The sequence below is a fragment of the Cricetulus griseus genome, chromosome 7, assembly GCF_003668045.3.
Source record: "Cricetulus griseus strain 17A/GY chromosome 7, alternate assembly CriGri-PICRH-1.0, whole genome shotgun sequence".
Classification (NCBI taxonomy): Eukaryota; Metazoa; Chordata; class Mammalia; order Rodentia; family Cricetidae; genus Cricetulus; species Cricetulus griseus.
In genome coordinates this window covers 65,573,028-65,594,834 of record NC_048600.1, presented here as the reverse complement: position 1 = coordinate 65,594,834, position 21,807 = coordinate 65,573,028, and the positions used below count along the sequence as shown (strand labels likewise).

Here is a 21,807-nt window from a genome sequence, read left to right as displayed (position 1 = left end):
AAGAAGAGTATGATAAGACATTTTGAGAAAGAGCCCATTCCCTTATCCTTTATTACAATATATCTATTGCATTTAATAGCAGTTGTTGATAAGTCAAACTTTACCATAGGTATGTGTCTTAGTTAGGGTTACTATTGTTGTGATGAAACACCATGACCAAAGAAACTTGTCGAGGAAAGGGTTTATTGGGCTTACTCTTTCATGGCACACTGTTCATCACTGAAGGAAGTCAGGACAGGAACGAAAATAGTGCTGGATCCTGGAAGCAGGGGTTGATGCAGAAGCCATGGAAGGGTGCTACTTACTGGCTTGCTTAGCCCATCTTCTTACATAAGTCAGGACTACCAGCCCTGGGTTGGCACCACCCACAATGGGCTGGGCCCTCCCCCACCATTCATTAATTAAAAAAATGTTTTGCAACTGATCTTATGGAGGCACTTTCTTAATTAAGGTTTCCTCCTTTCAGATAACTCTTATGTAAAGTTGACATGAAACTAGCCAGCATAGCACATATGTGTAGAACAAAGCACATTTTTGTACATGCAATTATATAAATTCACTATATGTGGAGTGCATATATATCATATACATAAATGGGATTTGACACTATCCAAAGCTTCGGGCATCCACCAGGGGACTTGAAGAGCATCCTCTACCAGATAAGGTGCTGCTGGGCACTGAAACAATCCCATTTTCAAATAAAGTCTCATTCCTAGGGACCAGACACTAGGATTGAAACACATCTTTTTGAGGAAACCAGTCAGATACACTGTGTCATTTTGTAGATGAAGTGACAGATACACCAGTCATTTTGTAGATAAGATGAAGGTTCGGGGGCCCTTCACCCACCAGAAGTCACAGAGCCTGTTCAGCACAGCCCTGAAAGTCCTCCCACAATAGAGCTGGACATAAGGGATGGACCATCTTCCTGCCCGAAGCCACCATGCCACTTGGCGCCTGCACAGCCAGCTCACAACAGGCAATGCTCACAACAGGCAACACGCACGTGCTGCCCTTCTCCAGCCCTGCTTATCTGCCTTCCCTCTGCTAGGATCTGACAAAAGATTACACTGTTTCCCTGGGCCGTGGGAAGGAGCTGGGTGGTGACCTGCCTGTGTCTCAGATCAGATGGGGACTCCAGACATAGAGGGCCCTCTGAGTCTCCAGAGCCCTAAAGTCTTTGGAGTTCTTTGATCAGCACTTTGAAGAGAGGGAACGGACTCAAACCCCTGGTGTTGCAGTAAAGGGCTTTTCTAGTCTCAGGCAGTGCATGCCAGACCACGGGGGCTTTGTGCTGATGAAGGACTTGAAAGGCTCAAGTGAGAACTTAGACTGGGGGTGACAAGAGGTGGACACAGGCAGGCAGCGGGCCCCAGTGAGGTGACACTGCTATATCCCTAGAGTCTCACTGGCTGCGACATCACATTCAGGTACCCTCAGGATAACTGAAGCATGGCACTTGAGGGTGGAGTGGCCCCCTCACTGCTTCCTCCTCCTCTCTCCATCTCTTTTCCATATTTGAGACGTGTGAAGATTCTGTTAGCAAGCGTGGCAGGCAACTGTCTCATTGTAGGCCACACCTACAAACACCAATAACCAAACTTTCACCCTAGGATTTTTTACTCCACTCTATAACAGTTTAGAAATCCAAAATGCTGGTTTGCCAAGTGTGAAACTATATCTGATGAATGGCTGTGCCTCCCAGTTTAAAAAACATACTTATAGGGGCTGGAGAGATAGATGGTTGTGAGCACTTGCTACTTTTCCAGAGGACTGGAGTTTGGTTCCAAGCACCCATACCAGGTGGCCTACAACCACCTATAACTCTATCCCCGGGAGATCTATTACCCTCTTCTGGCTTTGCCAGTTGCCTGCATGCACAAGCACACACACACACACACACACACACACACACACAAATAAAAATAATCTTTAAAAACCCCACACTTGGGCTGGAGAGATGGCTTGGCGGTTGAGAGCACTGACTGCTCTTCCAGAGGTCCTGAGTTCAATTCCCGGCACCCACATGGTGGCTCACAACCACCTTGAATGAGATCTTGTGCCCTCTGATGGCATGTGGGCAAAAGACTGTATACATAATAAATAAATAAAATCTTTATAAAAAAAAAACCCCATACTTATTCAGATAAATCACACAAATGTAAAAGGGTCTCTTGGTATCCATGGGAGAATACTTCAATGAACCTGTCCATCTCCCTACAGGGTGCTTAAGTTATTTATATAAAGCAGCATTACATTTACATATACATTTGCATTATATTTGCATATGCATTGTACTTGCTTAGGCTATATGCCTCTTCCTGTACATTTAAATCATCTCAAGATGACCTATAATATATAAGTAGCTGTTATAGTATAGTTGTTAGGAAATGATGACAGGATATTTTTAACCCCTACTTGGTTGAATCACAGGATAATTCAGAGAGCAGAACCCATGGAGATGGACTACACCCAGCACAACACTCAAGAAGAAGGAAGGAAGAAAAGAAAGATAACCTCATTTTACACATTTACATTTTATAGATCATCTTAAAATTCATTTGTGGGTCTAAAAATCCCCCATTTAAGTATAATTTCTAAATTCTGATCCACAGATGTTGTCACTGCTGGCCACATCATTTTTGCTTTTCAGAACCTCAGTGTCAACTAAAGGCTCAAACTCAACTGTGAAATCTTCCACTGTGTCCAAAGACAGAGCTTCCCATCAGATCTACCTTTACAGAGGTAGTCCCTACCCCTGAGACACTGATGCTTTCTGTGTACCTTGGAGTAAACTGGGAAATGCTGATGGGGCACATGGCTTCAGCTCTCCCCTGCTCTGTACCAGTTACAAAAGACGCTGCTCAGGGCTGGGAAGATGGTTCAGTCGATGATGTATTAGCCATACAAGCATAGGACTCGAGTTCAGATCCCATGCTAAAAGTTCCGTGGGTTAGCACTCACTGTCATCCCAGTGCTGGGGAGGCAGACACAGGTGGGTCCCGGAGCTCCCAGTCAGCCAGCATAGCTTCAAGTTCAGTGAGAGACCCTGTCTCAAAAATCAAGGTGGGCAGTATCTGAAGAAGTCACCAGCACCAACCTCTGGCTTCCACATACATGTGCACATACACATGAACACACACACACACACACACACACACACACACACACACACACACACACACACACAAAGAAAACCCTTCCAGCATGAGACACATTGCCACCAGCCTCTCCTTCCCAGTGTCACACAGCATCCCATGCAAGGCTCAGCCTAACCTTGAAAGCCCAGGGTAGAAACTCCACACAAAACTCACAGTGCTCCATGCTCTCCTTCCCACCATGCATCTGGATTTAAACCACATGACTGGGGCACTCAGAAGCCCAGGTTTTATCCGGGGCCCTCCTAGTCCACACCAGCAAAACAGAGAGACTTGATTACCCAAATGCCCCAGACTGACTTTTCTGGTCCCATACCCAAAGTAACAACAAAAACAAATTGCAGGCTCACCAGTTGTTCCCTCCCTGTGCCAATCAGAGCTCACCTCACAGCAACCATGAAGCAAGGCGGGTGTCTCCTCCAGCTCATACTACACACTCATTCAGAGGGCTGGTACTTTCCCACCACGAAGCCCTTATTTGAAGCCAGTTTTAATACACCCTGAGAGATCCAGCCAATGTGTGACAAACCAGCTGCCAGGGGAAGCCAAGATGGTTCCCAGAGGGCCACAGCCTGGCGCGACAGACCATCCTCTTGATTGAGGGTGACCTGAACATTTAACAACCACATGGTAGGGAGAAGAAGCGCCAGGCCTCCAGATGTCAGGAGCTAGCAAGGAACAAACCATCACTTACCTGGGGGACAGATGCACTCAGAGGGGGCTTCCCGAACTGTGCGGAGCTTGGCGACTCCATCCAGCTTCTGAAGACAAAAAAATTGAGGGAGAAGATCAGTTACAGAGCAGAAAAGTGGGAAACTCCACCACAATGCTGAATGATCTACAGCGGCGGTGGTATTTCCCAAAACACTTCTTAAAAGGTCATTAAATTCTACAGGCAGTTTTCTAATGAGAAGAAAAGCAATAATAAACACTGAACAATTCTGAATATTACTGGTGACGCCTCAACAGAAGGCGTCAGGTTTCTGCCGGGCTACACGTTCAAGCACAATAGCAAAAACAACAGAGGTGGCTTTCTGCCAGGCAAGGGAAGTTGAAAGCAGGGCGTATAGGAGAGGGGCAGGGGTGGATTAAAGCTGGCCCGTGCAGCAGCTCTCTGGGCCCCCAAGAGCTGTCTTCTCCTCACCCAGGCATCCCTACAGACCTTCTCTCCCATAGTCTTGGGGCCCTCGCCTAATTCACTATGACATTTTCCTTTCTTCCTTCCCAGGGGATCCTTGGCCTAGATAATTCGGTTCAGCAGAATTTAACAAAAGTCTCCATGCATGCCCAGCCCTGTGCTGGACATGAGAGAGAAGGAAAGAAATGCCACAGGGATGGTATGCTACTGTGTTAACTCACAGGGACAGCTCTGGTGTGCTCACGGCCTGGTTTGACCTCCTGGCAAATCTTTGGTTGCTGGGAATTGAATCCAGAACCTTCTGCTGGCTAAGCACATGCTGCATCACTGAGCTAACCAGCCATAGGGCAACTTCTGGGGCCAGAATTAAAGTCATCCTAAGTGAGGAGATGTAAGCTTGGAAGAAGCCAAGGCTAGAGAAAAGCCACTGGCCCACCATCTCATCAGATGAGCCAGGGCTTAAGTCCTGAAAGGATACAGAAGACATTAACTCTTTTCTTTTGGGGGGTTGGGGTAGGGAGGTTAGTTAGGAACCCTAAAAGCTAACAAAGCAAAAGTAGTAATCTGCTAATTCGAGTTGTATGGTGCATTCACTGGTATTAGTACTGGTGCTTCAGGTTCAATCAGAAAGATGTAAATTTAGGAGCTGGAGAGATGGCACTTGCTGCTTCTACAGAGGACTCACGTTGGGCAACTCACAACCACCTGGAACTCCTGCTCCAGGGGACCTGATGCCCTCTTCAGGCCTCCACAGACACCCATGCTGATCTTTGGTGCACACACCAAACACATACACACAAATAAATCTTTTTTTAAGATTTTATTTATTTATTATGTATACAACATTCTGCTTCCATGTATATCTGCACACCAGAAGAGGGCATCAGATCTCATAACAGATGGTTGTGAGCTGGGAACCGAACTCAGGACCTCTGGAAGAACAGTCAGTGCTCTTAACCTCTGAGCCGTCTCTCCAGTCCCCAAATAAATCTTTTTGATTGTTTGTTTTTTGGGTTTTTTGTTATTTTGGTTTTTTAGAGACTGGGTTTCTCTGTGTAGCTTTGTAAACCAGACTGGCCTTGAACTCAGAGGTTTGCCTGCCTCTGCCTCCTGAGTTCTAGGATTAAAGGTGTGCCCCACCTCCCCCTGGCTCTGAGGTAATTTTTAAGCACCGCTCTACAGGAATTGAAAGGGGAATAAGGCTGGGGGTAAGTTTCTCTGCTTGGTCAAACAAAATGAAGCTTCCAAGCCTTCTCTTAGGTCCATTTGTGCTTCCTTGTAAAAATCCAGTGCTAGCCATGAGCTCTGCTAGGTCAATTTAGCAGCCCTGCCCCCAGCCTTGGTATTTGACCGTTTCAGAATGCTGTGAGGTTCCTCACGGCTCCATCAGCTTCCAGGTGGTGTCCGCATACCCTGGCCTGCCTTCAGCAAGTCTTGTACCTGTGTGGTGAGTTTAGTCAGAATTCCCCTTTGGTACCACTTGATCTATTGACTGCCCATCCTGGTGCTTGGCTATAAACCCTCTTCCTATCCTTTATTCAGCTGCCATTCAATGCTTTAACAAGGACCCTGTGTGTGTGTGTGTGTGTGTGTGTGTGTGTGTGTGTGTGTATGTTCATGTGTGTGTGGTTCATTAATGCTAGTTTGTGTGTGTGTGTGTGCATGCATGTGTGTGTTAGTGTGTCTGTGTGTATTGCACACATGTGTGCATGCATAGAAACAAGAAGACAACATTGGGTATCTTCTAAGTTTTCTCACTGAAACAGCAGCTCAGTATTTTGGTTAGACCAGCTCTTTGGGGAGCCTCAGGGACCTCTCCATTTCCCTCGGCGCTAAGTTAGAGGTGTGAGTGGCCACCCTAGACTCCTTTACATGGGTGATAGAGATCCAGCCTCCGGTCCTCATGCTTTCATAGCAGGCTCTTCACCCAGTGGGCCATCTCTGCGGCCCCAAACCTTTCTTCTCTAACAGTACCAAGTTGGGGTTTCACAGGACATGGGACCCCAGCCAAGCCCAAGGTGCCTCTGGCTGGAGCAGCCCAGGACCAACAGTCCGAGTCTAAAACCTGTTAGGAAAACTCTCAGTGGTCTGGAAGCTATCCTCAAGGCTCCTCCTCAGAAGGCTGGGCTGGAGCAGTCAAAGTTAAGGACAAATAACAGCAAGGGAAAGAAGGGTGGCTTGGGCAGGCCATGAACACCACACAGTACCAGGACAGCCAGGGAGCACTTGAGTGTGGCAAATTTATCCTCAGCCCACTTCCCTGACCTCCCAAGGCCCTCAGTCTGTCCCAGGAATCAGATCCTAGGTCTCTGGGCATCAGACTCTCAGCTCCCTCTGGAACTCCACATCTGCATAGTCTAGAGCACCCAAGTCAGCCCCTGTAAGACAGGCCCAACCTCCAGAAGCCCCTGTAGCTCCCACCCCTTAGCAGGAGACCTGCTCCATCAGTGACAGCAGCAAGCATCAGACTTTTCCCACTGCCAGTCTCGCTGAGGGGCTGAGGCCTGTGTACCCTCCTCTCCCTGCTGAATGGGGAGTGAGCCTGCACAGAAACTGCAGGCCTGAGAAGGACCTAAGGACTCTTTCCCCACAGTCTCTGCAGACACTATAGCAGTTTTCAAAAGGAAAAAATCCAGACCTCCAGTCCGTAGTGTTCCACTGTGCAAGAAGCTCTTCAAGCTGGGTAACAGCAGGAAGGTTTCCTTCATCCCCTTCTTAACAAAGCTTCGGATGTTTAACAACACCTATCACACCTGGATTTCTCTCCTACCGGCCAAGAGCTGAGGGGCACATGATGACTTTAAAGCTATGCTCATCTGAAAATAAAAGCCCACTTGGGAAGAAATGCTCCTGGCTAAGGCTACCAGGAGTATCCCAGGTCACTGGGAGTGAGTGCTTCATTCTATCTCCCTGTATGCATTCAGTTTTCTCACTTGGTCATGAACTTGCAGTTTGATCTCTGAGTTCTTCCCTCCCTCCCTCCCTCCCTTCTTCCCTCCTTCCCTCCCTCCCTCCCCTCCCTCCCTCCCTCCCTCCTCCCTCCCTCACTCCCTCAACTCCAGCCCCTCCCCATCCAAGAGTTTGGAAACACAGCTGAACTCTACAGGAAATGTTTGAGTTGGAAACTCAAACCAAAATCTTTATGCTTTTTTTCTTTTTAAATTCTAAGAGACTTTTCTTTTGTGTTCAGACTTCTAAAATATGATTTAAAGGCCTCGACTCTTTATATTCAGTTATCTGGCAGCACCCCAGCATCTGCATACAATAGGGTCCTGGGTTTCCATATGCAAACATGGCCTTCCTTGCAGAGCAAATAAAGGACGAATTTTTGAGAACAGACAAGAGGCTTTGGGAGTGTTCCTCTCCAGAACCCCAAAGAAAGAAAACAGGGAGTTTGGAGACAACTCATGGGGGTTGGGAGGATGAATAAGGAAAAAAATCTCAATTTTTCAACTGTGATCTGCTGGTAAGTTTATTAATGGCCTTTAAGAGCTCAAAACATTTGATCACATCCTCAGATGGTTTTGAATGGGTGGACAAATCAGATCAGCACAAAAGAAAACAATGAGTTGGCTCATCGGTTAAGAGCATGTATTGCTCTTCCAGAGGACCTGAGTTTGATTCCCAGTTACTATGTCAGGCAGCCACAACCACCTGTAACTCCAGCTCTAGGAACATTTGACTTATCTAGCCTCTGCAGGCACCTGTACACACACACACACACACACACACACACACACACACACACACACACTTTAAAGTCATAAAATAAATCTTTTTTTAAAAAAGAATTGAACAGAATGTGGTGCCCACCTGTAGTCCCAGCTCCTGTGCTCTTGTGGGGTATGAGGCAGGGTAACTGCTTGAATCCAGGAATTCTAGACCAGCCTGGACTACACAGTGAGACCCCAGTTCAAAGATAAAAAGAAAACAACAATAAAAGTATGCGATGATTTATTTCTGTGACATGCTGTAAATGAAACCATAAAACATTCCTATCTTTTGGCTGAAAATCCATACTCTAGGGAATTTTCTCCAAAATAAATCCCAAGAAGTAAATCAACAAAAGAAAAAAAAAAGAAGAAGAAAGAAAGAAAGAAAGAAAGAAAAGAGTTATTTACGGAGAAGCCATTGGGCAGTGGGGATGAGTTAGGGAAGAATGGAGATTCCCTTGATAAAACCATTAAGGTCAGGAAACAGCATTAGGAAGGGGTGTAACAAGGAATCAGGTTTATCCTACGACCTAAATACCATCCAAACAGAACACAACTGAGGCTGCAGTGATGTTTCTTTAAAGGGTGAGGACTAGAGTTCCGATCATCACATAAATGCTGGGTGGACATGGTGGCAGTCCACCTGCAACCTCAGCTCAAGGGAAGTGGAGCCTCTGCCTCAGGACGTCAAGTGGGGGCACCTGATGTCAACGTCTGGTTTCCACACGCATAAGAACACATATGAACACATACACAGATTCGCACCTCTCTCCTCTCTCTCTCTCTCTCTCTTTTCTAGGCATGTAGGCATGTTCAGTAGTAGAACATTTACCTAGCATTCAGTTTGATCGTCAACACCAGAAAAGAAAAAACATCAGCGGTTAGAAGTTCTGTGTGGCTCTGGTGTAGTCTCTTCAGGAGAATGTAAAAACCCGAGAAGAGTCGGGCGTTGGTGGTGCACTCCTTTAATCCCAACACTCGGGAGGCAGAGGCAGGTGGATCTCTGTGAGTTCGAGGCCAGCTTGGTCTCCAGAGTGAGTGCCAGGACAGGCTCTAAAACTACACAGAGAAACCCTGTCTTGAAAAACAAACAAACAAACAAAACCTGGGAAGAAGCACAAGGGTCAAGAGGAGCTTCTGAGATTTCCCTGTGAGGGCTTTTTTTATTATTATTATTATTTTGAGACTGGGTCTCATTGTATAGCTGTGGCAACCTGGAACTCCATATGTAAATCAGGCTGGCCTGGAACTCACAACAATCCACCTGTCCTTGCCCCCCCCCTGCAAGTGTGGGATTAAAGGTGTGTGCTCTAATGCTCAGTCAGTTTTTTGTTTTGAGACAGAATTTCAGATACTCCAGACCTCAAAGCTGCTATGTAGGTGAGGATGACCTTGAACTCCTGATCCTCCTGCTTCCTCCCCCCAAATGCTGGAATTACTGATTCTCCTGCTTCCTCCCCCCAAGTGCTGGAATTACAGGCAAGTGACGTCAAACTCAACTGAGGGTTTTTTATTTTTAAATAAAGACAGGACTGTCGGATAAGTTCGGATAGAACACAGGTTCCACAAATAGCAGAATAAAGGCCTACCTGGGACCAAGTCACATTGCCACACATTCTGTGTCCTCCTTTCTCCCTCAAGAGGAAAACATATACAGGCCCCACCATTGCCAGCACCAATTGTAGGGTGCAGCATTCCCCACCACTCCAAACACTGAGAAGCCACTGACAGTAGCATTGAAGTAGCATCACGACTAAAGATTCGTATGTGGCAGGCACTGTGCCAACAGCCTTCAGCTTTCCTGGTCATACCCGTTTACAGATGGGAAAACTGAGACTAGGAGGGACGTGTTAGGTCTAGATCCAAATCTTCAGATCAACTGACTCCAAGATAACTCAAGATGACTTCTGTTTCCAAGCAATTTTCACGTCTCCAAAAAAGCCACGCTCTGGGAGATGCTGGGCCAGTCCAGTTGATAAAATGCTTACTATGCAAGTGTGAGTATCTGAGTTCAATCCTGGCATCCATATAAAAAGCTAGATGCATTGCAATGCTGGTACTGGGAAAGCAGAGATAGGTTCCCAGAGCTTGTTGGGAAGCCAGCCTGGCCAAATCAGTGGACCCCAAGTCCCAGGGAGTGTCTCAAGAAATAAGATGGAGTGCTTCTGAGAAACGACACCTGAGCTGGAACTCTACATGTGCATCTATGTGTGTGCATGCACACACATGCGCCTGTGTGCACCTGAGTATATATACATGCTCCCCAAAACTGTTCTGATAGAAATGTTTCTATGTTTGAGAAAGCTTGGCCGAGGCGAAGACACTGAGTACAGGTCACACAGGTTGCTGAGTCTGCCTATATGGAACATGTGTGTTCCAACATCACAGAGGGGAATGTGATTGTGTACTGCTCAAAAGTATAGGGCTGAACAACAGAGAGCATGGATTAATGGCTGGACACCAACTAAAACCAAAAGTCATCCAGGAAGCCAGGGAATCCCAAGGCAGAAGGCAGCTAGGACTATTGAATCTAACTGTATTAACACTGCTTTGTCGCCTCCCTCTTCTGCAGGGACTCATGACACAGCCTCAGTGGATGCCTAAAACTGCAAATAGTACCAAATCCTATAGAAACAATAGTGTTTGGCACAGTTATAAAGTTCACAGGGTAGAAAAGAGACCCATAGTAACTAACAATAAAATAGGACAATTACAACAACATTGTTAACAAAATATGTTAATAATGCTGTGCTCTCTCAAAATGCTGTGTTGTGCCATCATTCTTGGGATGCTGCATGACATGATACGTTGCCGAGATGGCCAAGGAGAATGATACAATGATACATTGTGACACAGGGTTAGGTTACTAGTGACCTTCAGAGGCTTCCTCAGGAGGACAGTTGTGTGCTTCAGGTGACTCTAGGTCATTGAGCCATGGAAATGACAGGTGAATAGCACATACTGTGGAGATGCAGTGCAGGGAAACCATGATTCACATCCTGGAATCAGCAGGATGGTGTGAGATTTCATCACTCAGAGCAGCGTGCAGCCGAAGACTCGGGAGCAGCTTAACTTCTGAAGCTTTTCATTTTTTTATGCATTATATTCAGACTGTCATTAGTCACGGGAACTTGAATCACGGAAAGCAAAGCCATGAGTAAAGGAGAACTATTGTATGTTAGGACCTTGGAGAAGGTGAGGGGTGTGGCTGGCACGAGCAACTTTGCAAACTGTGAAGTAAAGACAAAAGAAATTATACATAAACCATGTGCTCTGGTTGGCTAAACTGTTTCTCACAGGGCTACGGATGAACAGCTCTGAAAGTGCTTTACATGCATATTAGAGCTGAAAAAAAAAAAAAAGGACCTAAACTCAGGGTAATGAGAGGCAGGTTTATTGCCATCCAAGAAGGAAAGCAGGAAGCGTCCAGTTGGGAACCAAAGCCGTCACTGGGAGGGCATGTCCATCCTGTGAGACACACAGAGATCTTCTGAGTGTTCATCTGGGTGGTAGTAAAGCCCCAGTGAGCGGAACTGAGTGAAGAAACTACCTGGGGTCAGGAGAACTGCTGGAAAGGACTGCAGGGAATGGCAGCTAGAACACACCCAGGGAGGCAAAGGACACTGTGTCCAGATTAGACTCCATGAAGCAAGCAGCTCTCCAGAATATGCCACACCAAGCATCTCGAGGGCCCTGCCTCAGCAGGAGGGGACAATCCATCTCAGGTGAGGTAGAGTGCCACACTGGCACTCACAAGTGCTCCTGTAACATTGTAAGGGAGCTAAAACATCCCACTTGTCTAGTGATAGCATCACTGTGGCCACAGCACACACCTTACATTCGTGTTTGTAGTGACACTGACATGAGCATGCCTATTGTGGCATGTGCAACACATGTTACCAAAGGCCACACTGAACCACTGTCCTATGCCTTCCACATCTGTATACACTCCCCTGTTGTCACGACAATGAACTCACTATACCGGAAACTGAGCTACATTTCTTTCTTTCTTTTTTAAGGTTATTTTTCCATGCTTGTTTTGATCTCTAGCCCATGCTGGCCCTTATTTCCCTCAGTAGCTAAGGATGACCTTGAACTTCCTGTTTCCCTGGCTCTACCTCTCAAGAGCTGGAATTACGGGCATGATTCAGGATGTTCAGTTTATGCAGTGTTGGGGATTGTCTCATGCATGCTTGGCAAGTACTCTTCAGACTGAGCTATGGGCCCAAGATGGCTCATAGGTAAAGGGACTTGCTGCCAAGCCTGACAACTAAGTTCAGCCTTGGGACTTACATAATAGAAGGGGAGAATGGACTCCAGCAAATTTTCCTCCGACCTTCATACATGTGCCACGGAACATGAACCCCCTCACACACAAACAGATACACTCATACACACACACACACACACACACACACACACACACACACACAAACACACACGCACGCACGCACACACAGAGATACACAGAAAGACTATCCCTCACACACACCCACACACGGATGGACACATATACTAAAATGTAATTTCAACAAACCATTGAGCTCCCTAAAGCTGCATCTGAACTATGACAGCAAAGCTCACGAATATTTATAGAAACTTTGAAACTCCAACACTCACTAGAAATTACCACCAGGAAAATCGGGTCCAGTATGAGAAAAATCAATTAATCAAAACTCCACAACGGCCACAGATGTTGGAATTAGCACGAAGACATAAGACAACTACTGCAACTGAGTGCATGTGTTCAAGAAGGGGAAACAGCAAAGACATTACAAAGACCCAAATTAGAATCCTGGAGGTGAAAACGGCCATGTCTAAGATGAAGAACATGGTGGAGGAATTAGTGGCAGATTAACTGCAGAAGAGGAGACCAGTGAACCTGGAGACAATAGAGAGCATTCAGATGGAACACAGAAAGAACTTTTGAGAAGGGGAAAAAAGAGAAGAGAGGCTGTGGGGTTTCGGGAGGCTAACTACATGGAGCGGAGCCACCAGAGAAGGGGTGGAAAGACATATTTGAGGAGGCCAGGTTCAAGGACGTTTTCTAATGTGATGAAAGCTACAAGTCCAAGATTTATCCAAGAATCTCAATAGAACACAAAGATGGTGAGCAATAAGAGCTGGAGGACAGCAAGATGGCTCAGCAGGTGAAAGCGCTTGCTGAACAAGCCCGACAACTTGAGTTTGGTCCCTGTAACCCAGGGTGGAAGGAGAGAACCAGCTCCCAAAGGTTGTCCTCTGACTTCTGTGTGACATGACAGGCACACACACACACACACACACACACACACACACACACACACACACACACACACACACACGGTGCACGTGAGGTGGGGGGTGTTGTTAGCTAGGTTTGGTGACTCATCTCTGTAATCCCAGCATGTGGGAGGCTGAGGCAGGAGGATTGTCAGCATGAGCTAGAGTCTCATCCTGTCTCAAAACAAACAAAATTACAGCAAAATGTATCATAATAAGACTTTAAAATTAATAATAAAGAGAAAATCTTAAAAGTGGTAGGGGTGGGGTGGATGGGATGTGGCTGTCAGAGTTGTCACATACTGCTGAAAAGAATATAGAGTGAAAAAAAAGAGAATATAAAGTGACCGGAGCAGTGGTGGTGAACAACTTTAACCCCAGCACTCGGCAGGCAGAGGCAGGCGGATCTCTGTGAGTTCGAAGCCAACCTGGTCTACCGAGTGAGTTCCAGGACAGCCAGGGCTACACAGAGAAAAACAAATGAACAAACAAACAAACAAACAAGAATGTAAAGTGAAACAGCTCTGAACAATTCAGTAGTTTCTAGGCCAACCTGGTTTAAAGGGTGAAATCCTGGCTGGACATGATGGTTCACACCTGTAATTCCAGCACCCAGGCAGGAAGATCACTGTGAGCTGGAAGCTAGCCTGGGCTGCTCATGAGTTGGGCTATGGTGTAAGATGCTATCTCAAAAAAAGAAAAAAAAAAAAAAAGACAAGGGCCAGCAAGATGGCTCATTAAGAAAAGGTGTTTGACAGCCTGACAACCCAAGTTCAGTCCCCAGAACCTACAAGGTAGAAGGACAGACCCCACTCCTGCAAGTTGTCCTTTGACTTCACCATGCACAGTATGGCAGGCGCATGCACCCACATACAACATACACATACTAAATAAAAGAAGTGTTTAAAAAAAAGAATGAAAACTAATCAAAAGTAACAGAAATCCAGTGACTCTTGATGGGCTGGCAGAGGGATGGAAAGAAGAAACTTCAAGCAAGCATGAAGAAATTTGGAGGGCAACAGCTATAGGCAAGAACTTGATTGTTGGAAAGGTCCCAAGCCTGCAAATGTATCTAAATGTATCAAATTGTACAATTTAATTGAACGTCCTTGTAGGTCAATCACAAATTAAGGGAAAACAAAAATGAAAAAATTCCACGTCCCCACTTCCCAAGGTTGGGGGTTTTGGAGACTGTGGGCAGGTGTTCTGGGATCATGGAGCATCTCCCTCAACTTTGGCACCTCCCCTGTCCCCACACCAGGTGAAACCTACATGCAAAGACAAACACAAACTAGAGAGCCGCTAGCCTGGCCCAGGCATTTGGCAGAGGCTGCCAGACTATTCTGGAAGGAATGTGGGTTTAATCAGTGACTTCCATCAGCACGCCGAGCCACTCTCTTCCAAACCACATCAGCAGGCAGATTTCCTGAAGATTTCAAAGTGCATGCTAATGTATTGAAAGGGTGGTCTACAAACAAAACCCAGCTCTTTGGGAATCCTCCATTTGTGTCCCTATTCATTCGCTTTGAAGGGCATGCATCGCTTCCCATTGGACCCACTGCAAGGGTTCCTCACATGGAGCTGACAGGAAGAAATCCCCTCTGAGGCCCTCCTGCTGGATAGTGGGTTTTCATCACAGCTTTTAGCTGTTTGAGGAGACCCCTCAGGCTGTTGGGAGACAGACGGGCTAAGCCTCCTCTCAGGCGCTTGTCATACCCTGCCTAGATCCTTAAGCATCAGCTCTCTGCTTCCAGCTAACCCCAGCATCTGCATCTGAGCAGGTGGTTTGCAGGTGGTTGAGGACAGCTGTGAATGTGGCTGAACACGAAACTATAAAGTTTACTTAAAACATTCTAACCTGAGGAGACCCCCCCAGGTGGGTAAAATGTTTCCCAGAACTCAAGAAGACCCAGGTGTGAAGGTGTGAGATGGGAATCCCAGCACAGGGGATGAGACAGGAGGGTCTCTAGGGCTTAAGGGCCAGCTGGTATAACCTAACAGATCTCTAGGCTCAGGGGAAACCTTGTCTTAAAAAATAAGGTGAAGAGCTAGGGATAAGGCTCAGCTAGACCACCCACATGGCAGAAGAAGAGAACCAATTCTGTCTAGTTATAAACAAACAAATAAATAAAGACATGAAATGTCTCAAAGCCATCTTGCTGGCCCAAAATCTAATTTTAATAAAAAAAATATAAGGTAGAGAGTGACTGAGGAAGACATCTGACATCAATCTCTGATCTATACACACACACCACACAAACATACACACATCACACACACATACACACCACACACAACACCACATAAACATACACACATCACACACACATACACACACCACATACACACACAACACGCACATACACACACCTATGTGCATGCACATACGTAAAAACATAGGTGTTTCCTTGCAAATAGATTACACACTTTGGAGCATAACCTCTGTAGATGATATATCATGTGGAAATACTTTGGGCTGAACACACCTGGTAGTTCCTTTTCACACATCAAGCTTGAATTTGATGATGTCATAGGTTAACTGATATGCCCACCAAGTTTCTATGATGAAGTCCTGGTCCCCAGTAACTCAGAACGTGCTTGTATTTGAAAATGGGTCCTTAGAGAGATGAATGAAGTAAAATGAAGTCACCCAAGAGGTCAGTGTCCTAATAAGAGGGGACTGAGACACAGACACACTGAGGGAAGCTGACAGGCAGATACAGCAAGAACATGGCCATGTGAAAGCCAAGAGTGGCCTCAGAAAAACCAAGCCTGTCAACACAGTGATGCCAGACTTCTAGTCGCCAGAGTTGAGAGAAAATTCATTCCTGCTATTCAAGCCACCCAGCCTGTGGTGCTTTGCCATGGCAGCTTAGCAGACTAATGCCAACCAGGTCTCAGACAACCCACCCTGACTCCATTCATCTTTCAGACTGCCCACCAGAACCTACGAGGACTTAAAATAAAGTAAAAAGAGCAACAAGGAGTCTGCAAGGACCAGGGAACTGGGCCAAGTGACTTTCCACTTCCTTGAGTCCCGGAGAATAGCTAGTGGGGTCCCCAAAAGGTCTTCTGCAATAGATATTAACAGTCCTGTACACATAACTCCAGGTTAGCAAGGAAGGGGTGAAGGTGTTAAGGGGCTCATGGCTTCCCTGCGCCCTGCTAGGGTACACCTAAAGAGAGCCCCCTGCATCCCCACAGGGACCCAGGGAGGCAGGTTCTGCGGCCCTTTCCTAGCAGAGGAAGCTGGGGCCTAGAAAAGCCAGCTCTAATTCCCACAAAGGAGCTACACAGTGCCCACTGTAGGGAGTTTTTTGGGGGAAACTAGGTAGAAAAGCTCCTACCAAAGAGCACAGACCAGGCTGGTCCCATGTGGGCACCTGATAGTCATTCTGCTGGATTCCTTTGCAGCTGCTCACACATGTGGGTTCATGCAGACCAACTCTCACACACCCACATATATGTACAAACTCTCACATCCATGCATGTGTGCACTTACGCACACATCCATACACACATGCAGACATACAGCCACACTCACATGCAAACATGCACACTTACATACACAGTCACATGCATACATATAGTCATACACATAATACACACAACCACATGCATGCCTATGGTCACATACAGACATGCACTCACACACACAGACACACACATGAGCACACCTGCACATACATTTTTGCTCTTTTACATTGTGTTATGTTTTCACATGTTACTACTCCACTGCTACCATGGGACTGCTCTTCATTGATTGTACAACACTTGGGTCTGAAAAGACAGGACATTGTGGACCATAACAGATGCTCACCACACAAAAGGTAGCCACACAAAGGAACAGACTCCCGCCTTCTTTGTGGAGTGTTTTCCCCAGGAGGACCAAACTTGAGTCAATTTTATTTAAATTTTTTTTAACCAGAGTAATTGCTACATTCTAATTGCTTTATGATTTGTTTCACAACTTGAAGTTGGAAATAAATTCTACTTTGGATGTTCACACTGCCCATTTGAAAGCAACCCCCCCACCCTGGCCCCCTCGGCCCAGATTTCCTGGCTACATCAGGGAAATAAATTCTCTCATTTACAAATGTGAATTGAAGCAGATGTGTGAAGCCTCTGGTTCCCCAGGTTTATCACGAGCACTTAGGCATGTTTGTGCTGCATTGTGCAGCCTCGGAGCCAGGCTAACTTATCAATCAGAGCAAATGCACTGGGTCTTACACACATCACAATGACAAACGCATAGTTATTTCCATGAGCACTTTGGCTTTTATTTTTTTATATTTTTTATATTTTATATTTTATAAATATGATTTTTTAATTACATGGGAAGTCTTTCCTTCTGCACAAATGAGAAACCCAGAAAAAATGGGGTCATGAGGTCAGTTTTGTGTTTGCTTTCTCTCTGCTACAAAGCAACAAGCAGCGAGCCTCAGCCCTGGGGACTCAAAACCTAAAGGTGACATATATAGATATAGAGATAGAGATAGAGATAGAGATAGAGATAGAGATAGAGATAGAGATATAGAGATAGATAGATATGCATTGTATGGCTTTGCTACAATAGCTGATCACAGTGTTAAGGGAGTTTGTATTGTACTTTGTTTTGTTTGGGGCATTTGACACACAGTTTCACTATGACTTCACACATGGGAATCCATCTACCCTTGAACTTGTGCCTATGGTGCCTCAGCCTCCTGAGTGCTGGGATGTTTACCACTATGGCCAGCTAAAGGATCATAAGGTCAGCTATGTAACCTTGAGACTCCTCTCCAGTTAGCCAACAGGCCTATACGGCCATCCCCTCTGGGCTCGATAAACAAGGCATTCTGGAAATGAGAGGGCTTCAGAGTGCTCACAATGCACAGAGCGCTTCCCACTTCACTCCCACGGAAACCATGCCAGGCTGGCACTACAACCCCTGGTTCACAGATGAGCAAACTGAAGTTCAGAAAAACAATCAACTACCCACCCCAAGTCACCAAGCTGGGAAATGGCAGAGCTGGGATGGGAACCTGGGTCTGCTTAAGACTAACGTCTTCCATACATCCATCACTTAACAGATGTCCTCAAGGCTGTGTACACTGGCAGAACAGACTGCTGTCCCTGCTACTCCACACTCAATGGTGGCTCTCCCTAGGCCAGTCATAGGGCTGGGAAAAGGGCACAGGGCAAGAAGTCTGGGGAATGTTTCAGAAGGACACTCTCAGATGTTCAGATGTCACTGCTCCTCTTGGGGAGAGTGACTCCTATCTCAAAGGCCACTGGAGATGCTAGGGAGAAGCTGGAGGCTGTACACGCAAAACTACCCACGCAGATGTGTGTATAAAGGGGCTAAAGGTACTCCGGTGATAGAATGAATGCCCATAATGACAGAAGCCTCAGTTCCCTCTCCAGCAGTTCAGGGAAAGCATGAGTTGGAGAGAGGGGGCGGCTCAGTTGTCTTTCTCTAGGCCATACACTGCCGTAACTTTCCTTAAACTCCATCTGTAAACCTATTTCTCTCCCCGATGGTTCGTGCTAAGTCCCAAAATATGTTTCTGGACATGATGAAGAGATGTTTTTCTGAATGCTTGTGTCAACAATTATAGATTAAAGCTGGGGCTGGCAAGATGGCTCAGTGGTTAAAGGCACTCGTAGCCAAGCCTGGCCACATGAGTTCGATCCCCAGAATACACTTCCCATAGGGAAAACAAAAAACAACAACAACAACAACAAAAAAAAAACCCTGATTTCCTCATATTGCTCTCTGACCTCCATGTGTAACCCATACATGATAGATAAATAAATAAATAAATAAGCATAAAAATAAAAATAAAGATTAATTCTGAAGCAAGAACTGGAGGCTGTATATGGCCACTGGAAAACTTTCCCAGACTAAGCTAACTTTCATCTGTATAGTTACAAGTCAGTCCGTAGAATAGGCCCTGGTGCCTGCCATTGCCACACACCATTTGAAAAGGTCTATGTCACCTTCCACCACAGAGCCTGATTTGGGGAAGAAATCTTTGGGACTAACACAAAGAAAGGACACGAAACCAGCTTTGCCCACCACGAAGCTAGAGGCAAGACTTCATGATGAAGCAACAGCTTTAGAGGATCACAGGACACAGAGTCAGGGCAAGCTCCGTGGTTGTCCTGGTTTTGCTCTCTGTTGCTGCGTTAACCTGGGGGAGGAAAGGGATTTTTATTTGGCTTGTGAGTCACAGGCCAGCACTGAGGGAAGTCAAGGCAGAAACCCAGAGGCAGGAACTAAATAAAGCAGCGGTCATGCAGTAACATTCCTTACTAACGTGCTCAGCTTGCTTTTTATACCATCCAGGACCACCAGCCCAGGTGTAGGCCCTCCCATTCCAATCACTAATCAAGAAAAACACCCTATAGATTGGCCTACAGGCCAATCTGATGGAGGCAACTCAACTGAGGGTCTCTCTCTCAGGTGACTCTAGTTTGTTTGTGTCAAGTTGACAAAAACCAACCAACACAGCAATAAAGTGTTCACAAGGCCCCAGCAACAAAATAAATAAATAAATAAATAAATAAATATAAATATTAAAATAAGATAAATTAAAACAACAACAACAAAACCTTTTCAGAGCCCCAAGGACAGTCTTCCTCATCTAGTTACCCTACATCCTAAAGAATAACAGACGCTGCTTTGGCGCCCAGGGATCCTGAATCCCACAGACACAGGGGTGATTGCATCCATCAAAGTATTATTAAGGGGCACAGTGGTGGCAAGAGCTGGAGGACTAAGGCAATGCTAGTGTGAAAAAAAGCAGTCTGATCAGAGGGACCCTCAGTTCTCCCCCACATTTGACAGCGCCCATGAGGTGAAGGATATTTAGAGAAAAGAGAGAAACTTGTGGAAAACTGGGATGAGGGACAGGCTTCTCTGAAGGTGGAGGGCTGTCCCAGCTCTGCTGAGTCCTGAATGCAAAGGGCAGTGGAATCAGACTGGATTGTAGCTCAGTGGTAAAGCACCTGATGAGCGCACACGAGGACTGGATTTAATCTTCAGTACCACAAAACAAATGAAAACAGGCCAGTAGGATCCACAGCTTGGAACTGACAAAGCGGCCCTGCTTGACTGAACTCCAGGCAGGCTCCTGAACTGTCTGCTAGGCCCACGTGCCAACATCCTGCAAAAATCCAACTTGTAGCAGTCACACTTGTCAGTTTATCAAGGAACTACTGACTCACAAGTGGGGTGACTTCCCCCACCCCCAGTGTGAGGCAGCTTTCTGCCATTGTGGCAAGCTCCTGAGAGCTTGTGGGTAACATATACATTGCTAATGTATATGAACCAATGGAGTACTGCTGACTCTGCAGTTAAGAGCATGAACTACTCTTCTGGAAGACATAGATTTGACTCCCAGCTCCCAATCAGGCGGTTCACAGCTACCTGCAACTCCAGCTTTGGGGGGAATCCAACGCCTCTGGCCTCTGCAGGCAGCTTCGTTGACACATGCATATCCACACAGAGACACACTTAGATAAACATAATCAAAAATCAACTCTTAAAAATAAATAAAGGGGAGCTGGAGAGATGGCTCAGTGCTTAAGAGCACTCACTGCTCTTGTAGGGGAGCTGGTTCAGTTCCTAGCACCCACAATGGGAAGTTTACCACATTCCATAGTTCCAGAGGATCCAACACCTCCTTGTGGACTCTGTGAGCAACCAAATACATGTGAGCATACAAGCACACTTACAAAGAAATCTAAATCTAAAAAGGATGAATGAGGAGGAGGAAGAGAAGGAGAAGAGAATAATATAGAGGGTTGCTCATGATTTTGGAGGTTTCAGTCCATGGTGACTTGGCCTTGTTTGGGGCCTATGGAGGTGCAGTGTATCATAGAGGGGACAGTCTAATGGTGACGGCCCGGTCATAACATGAAGGCTTGGAAAGAAGGACAGGAAGGGACCCTTCCTAAAGTCCTCTTCAAAGGCATGTTCCAGTGACCTAACTTCCCCCACTACATCTGATCTCCCTAAAGGTCCCACCAGCTGCCAGTAGCACCAAGGGTTCCACAGATAGTCCTGAAGGTTTTTCCAGATCAGACCTGTAACACCCACTATCCTGGTAGTGCTGTTTGGTCACCCTGGCTTGTCCTCAGCAAGAATCCTATCTGTCAGTTTGACAAGAGCTCCTTTGCTGTGACATTCCTCTTAGTCATTTTCCATTCGTTGCCTGCTGTCCAGCTCCTCAACTCGATCCTGCCACTCCCTAGGGCTGGACCCAAGAGGCAGTCTCCACAAAATCCAATATGGTGGCCTTTAACTGTCCACAGTAACCCTGAATAGAGCAGCCTTCTAATGAGCTGCCCTCTAATGAGGGGCTATGAGTCATCCATTATGTCAGGCAAGGGTCATGGGACAGCTTCTCTGTGACAGAGTGCCTGTCCAGGCTTCCCTCTCCTGCCCCATGTCTGTGAACCAGTATGGGCCCAAGCCCTACTCATATCAAGAGGACTGGGGGGGAAGGGGATGGTGGCAACTACCCTGGCCACAAAGCAGTAAGCAGGG

General features: G+C 46.3%; 1 protein-coding gene across 1 annotated transcript in view; it reads right to left on the bottom strand.

Annotated features, from left to right (window-relative positions):
- The window catches only part of Col23a1 (collagen type XXIII alpha 1 chain), a 287,845-nt gene that overhangs the window by 258,478 nt on the left and 7,560 nt on the right, over positions 1-21,807 (bottom strand). The window contains 1 exon segment of the mRNA XM_035448111.1: positions 3,853-3,919. Coding sequence (XP_035304002.1) covers positions 3,853-3,919 — 67 coding nt within the window.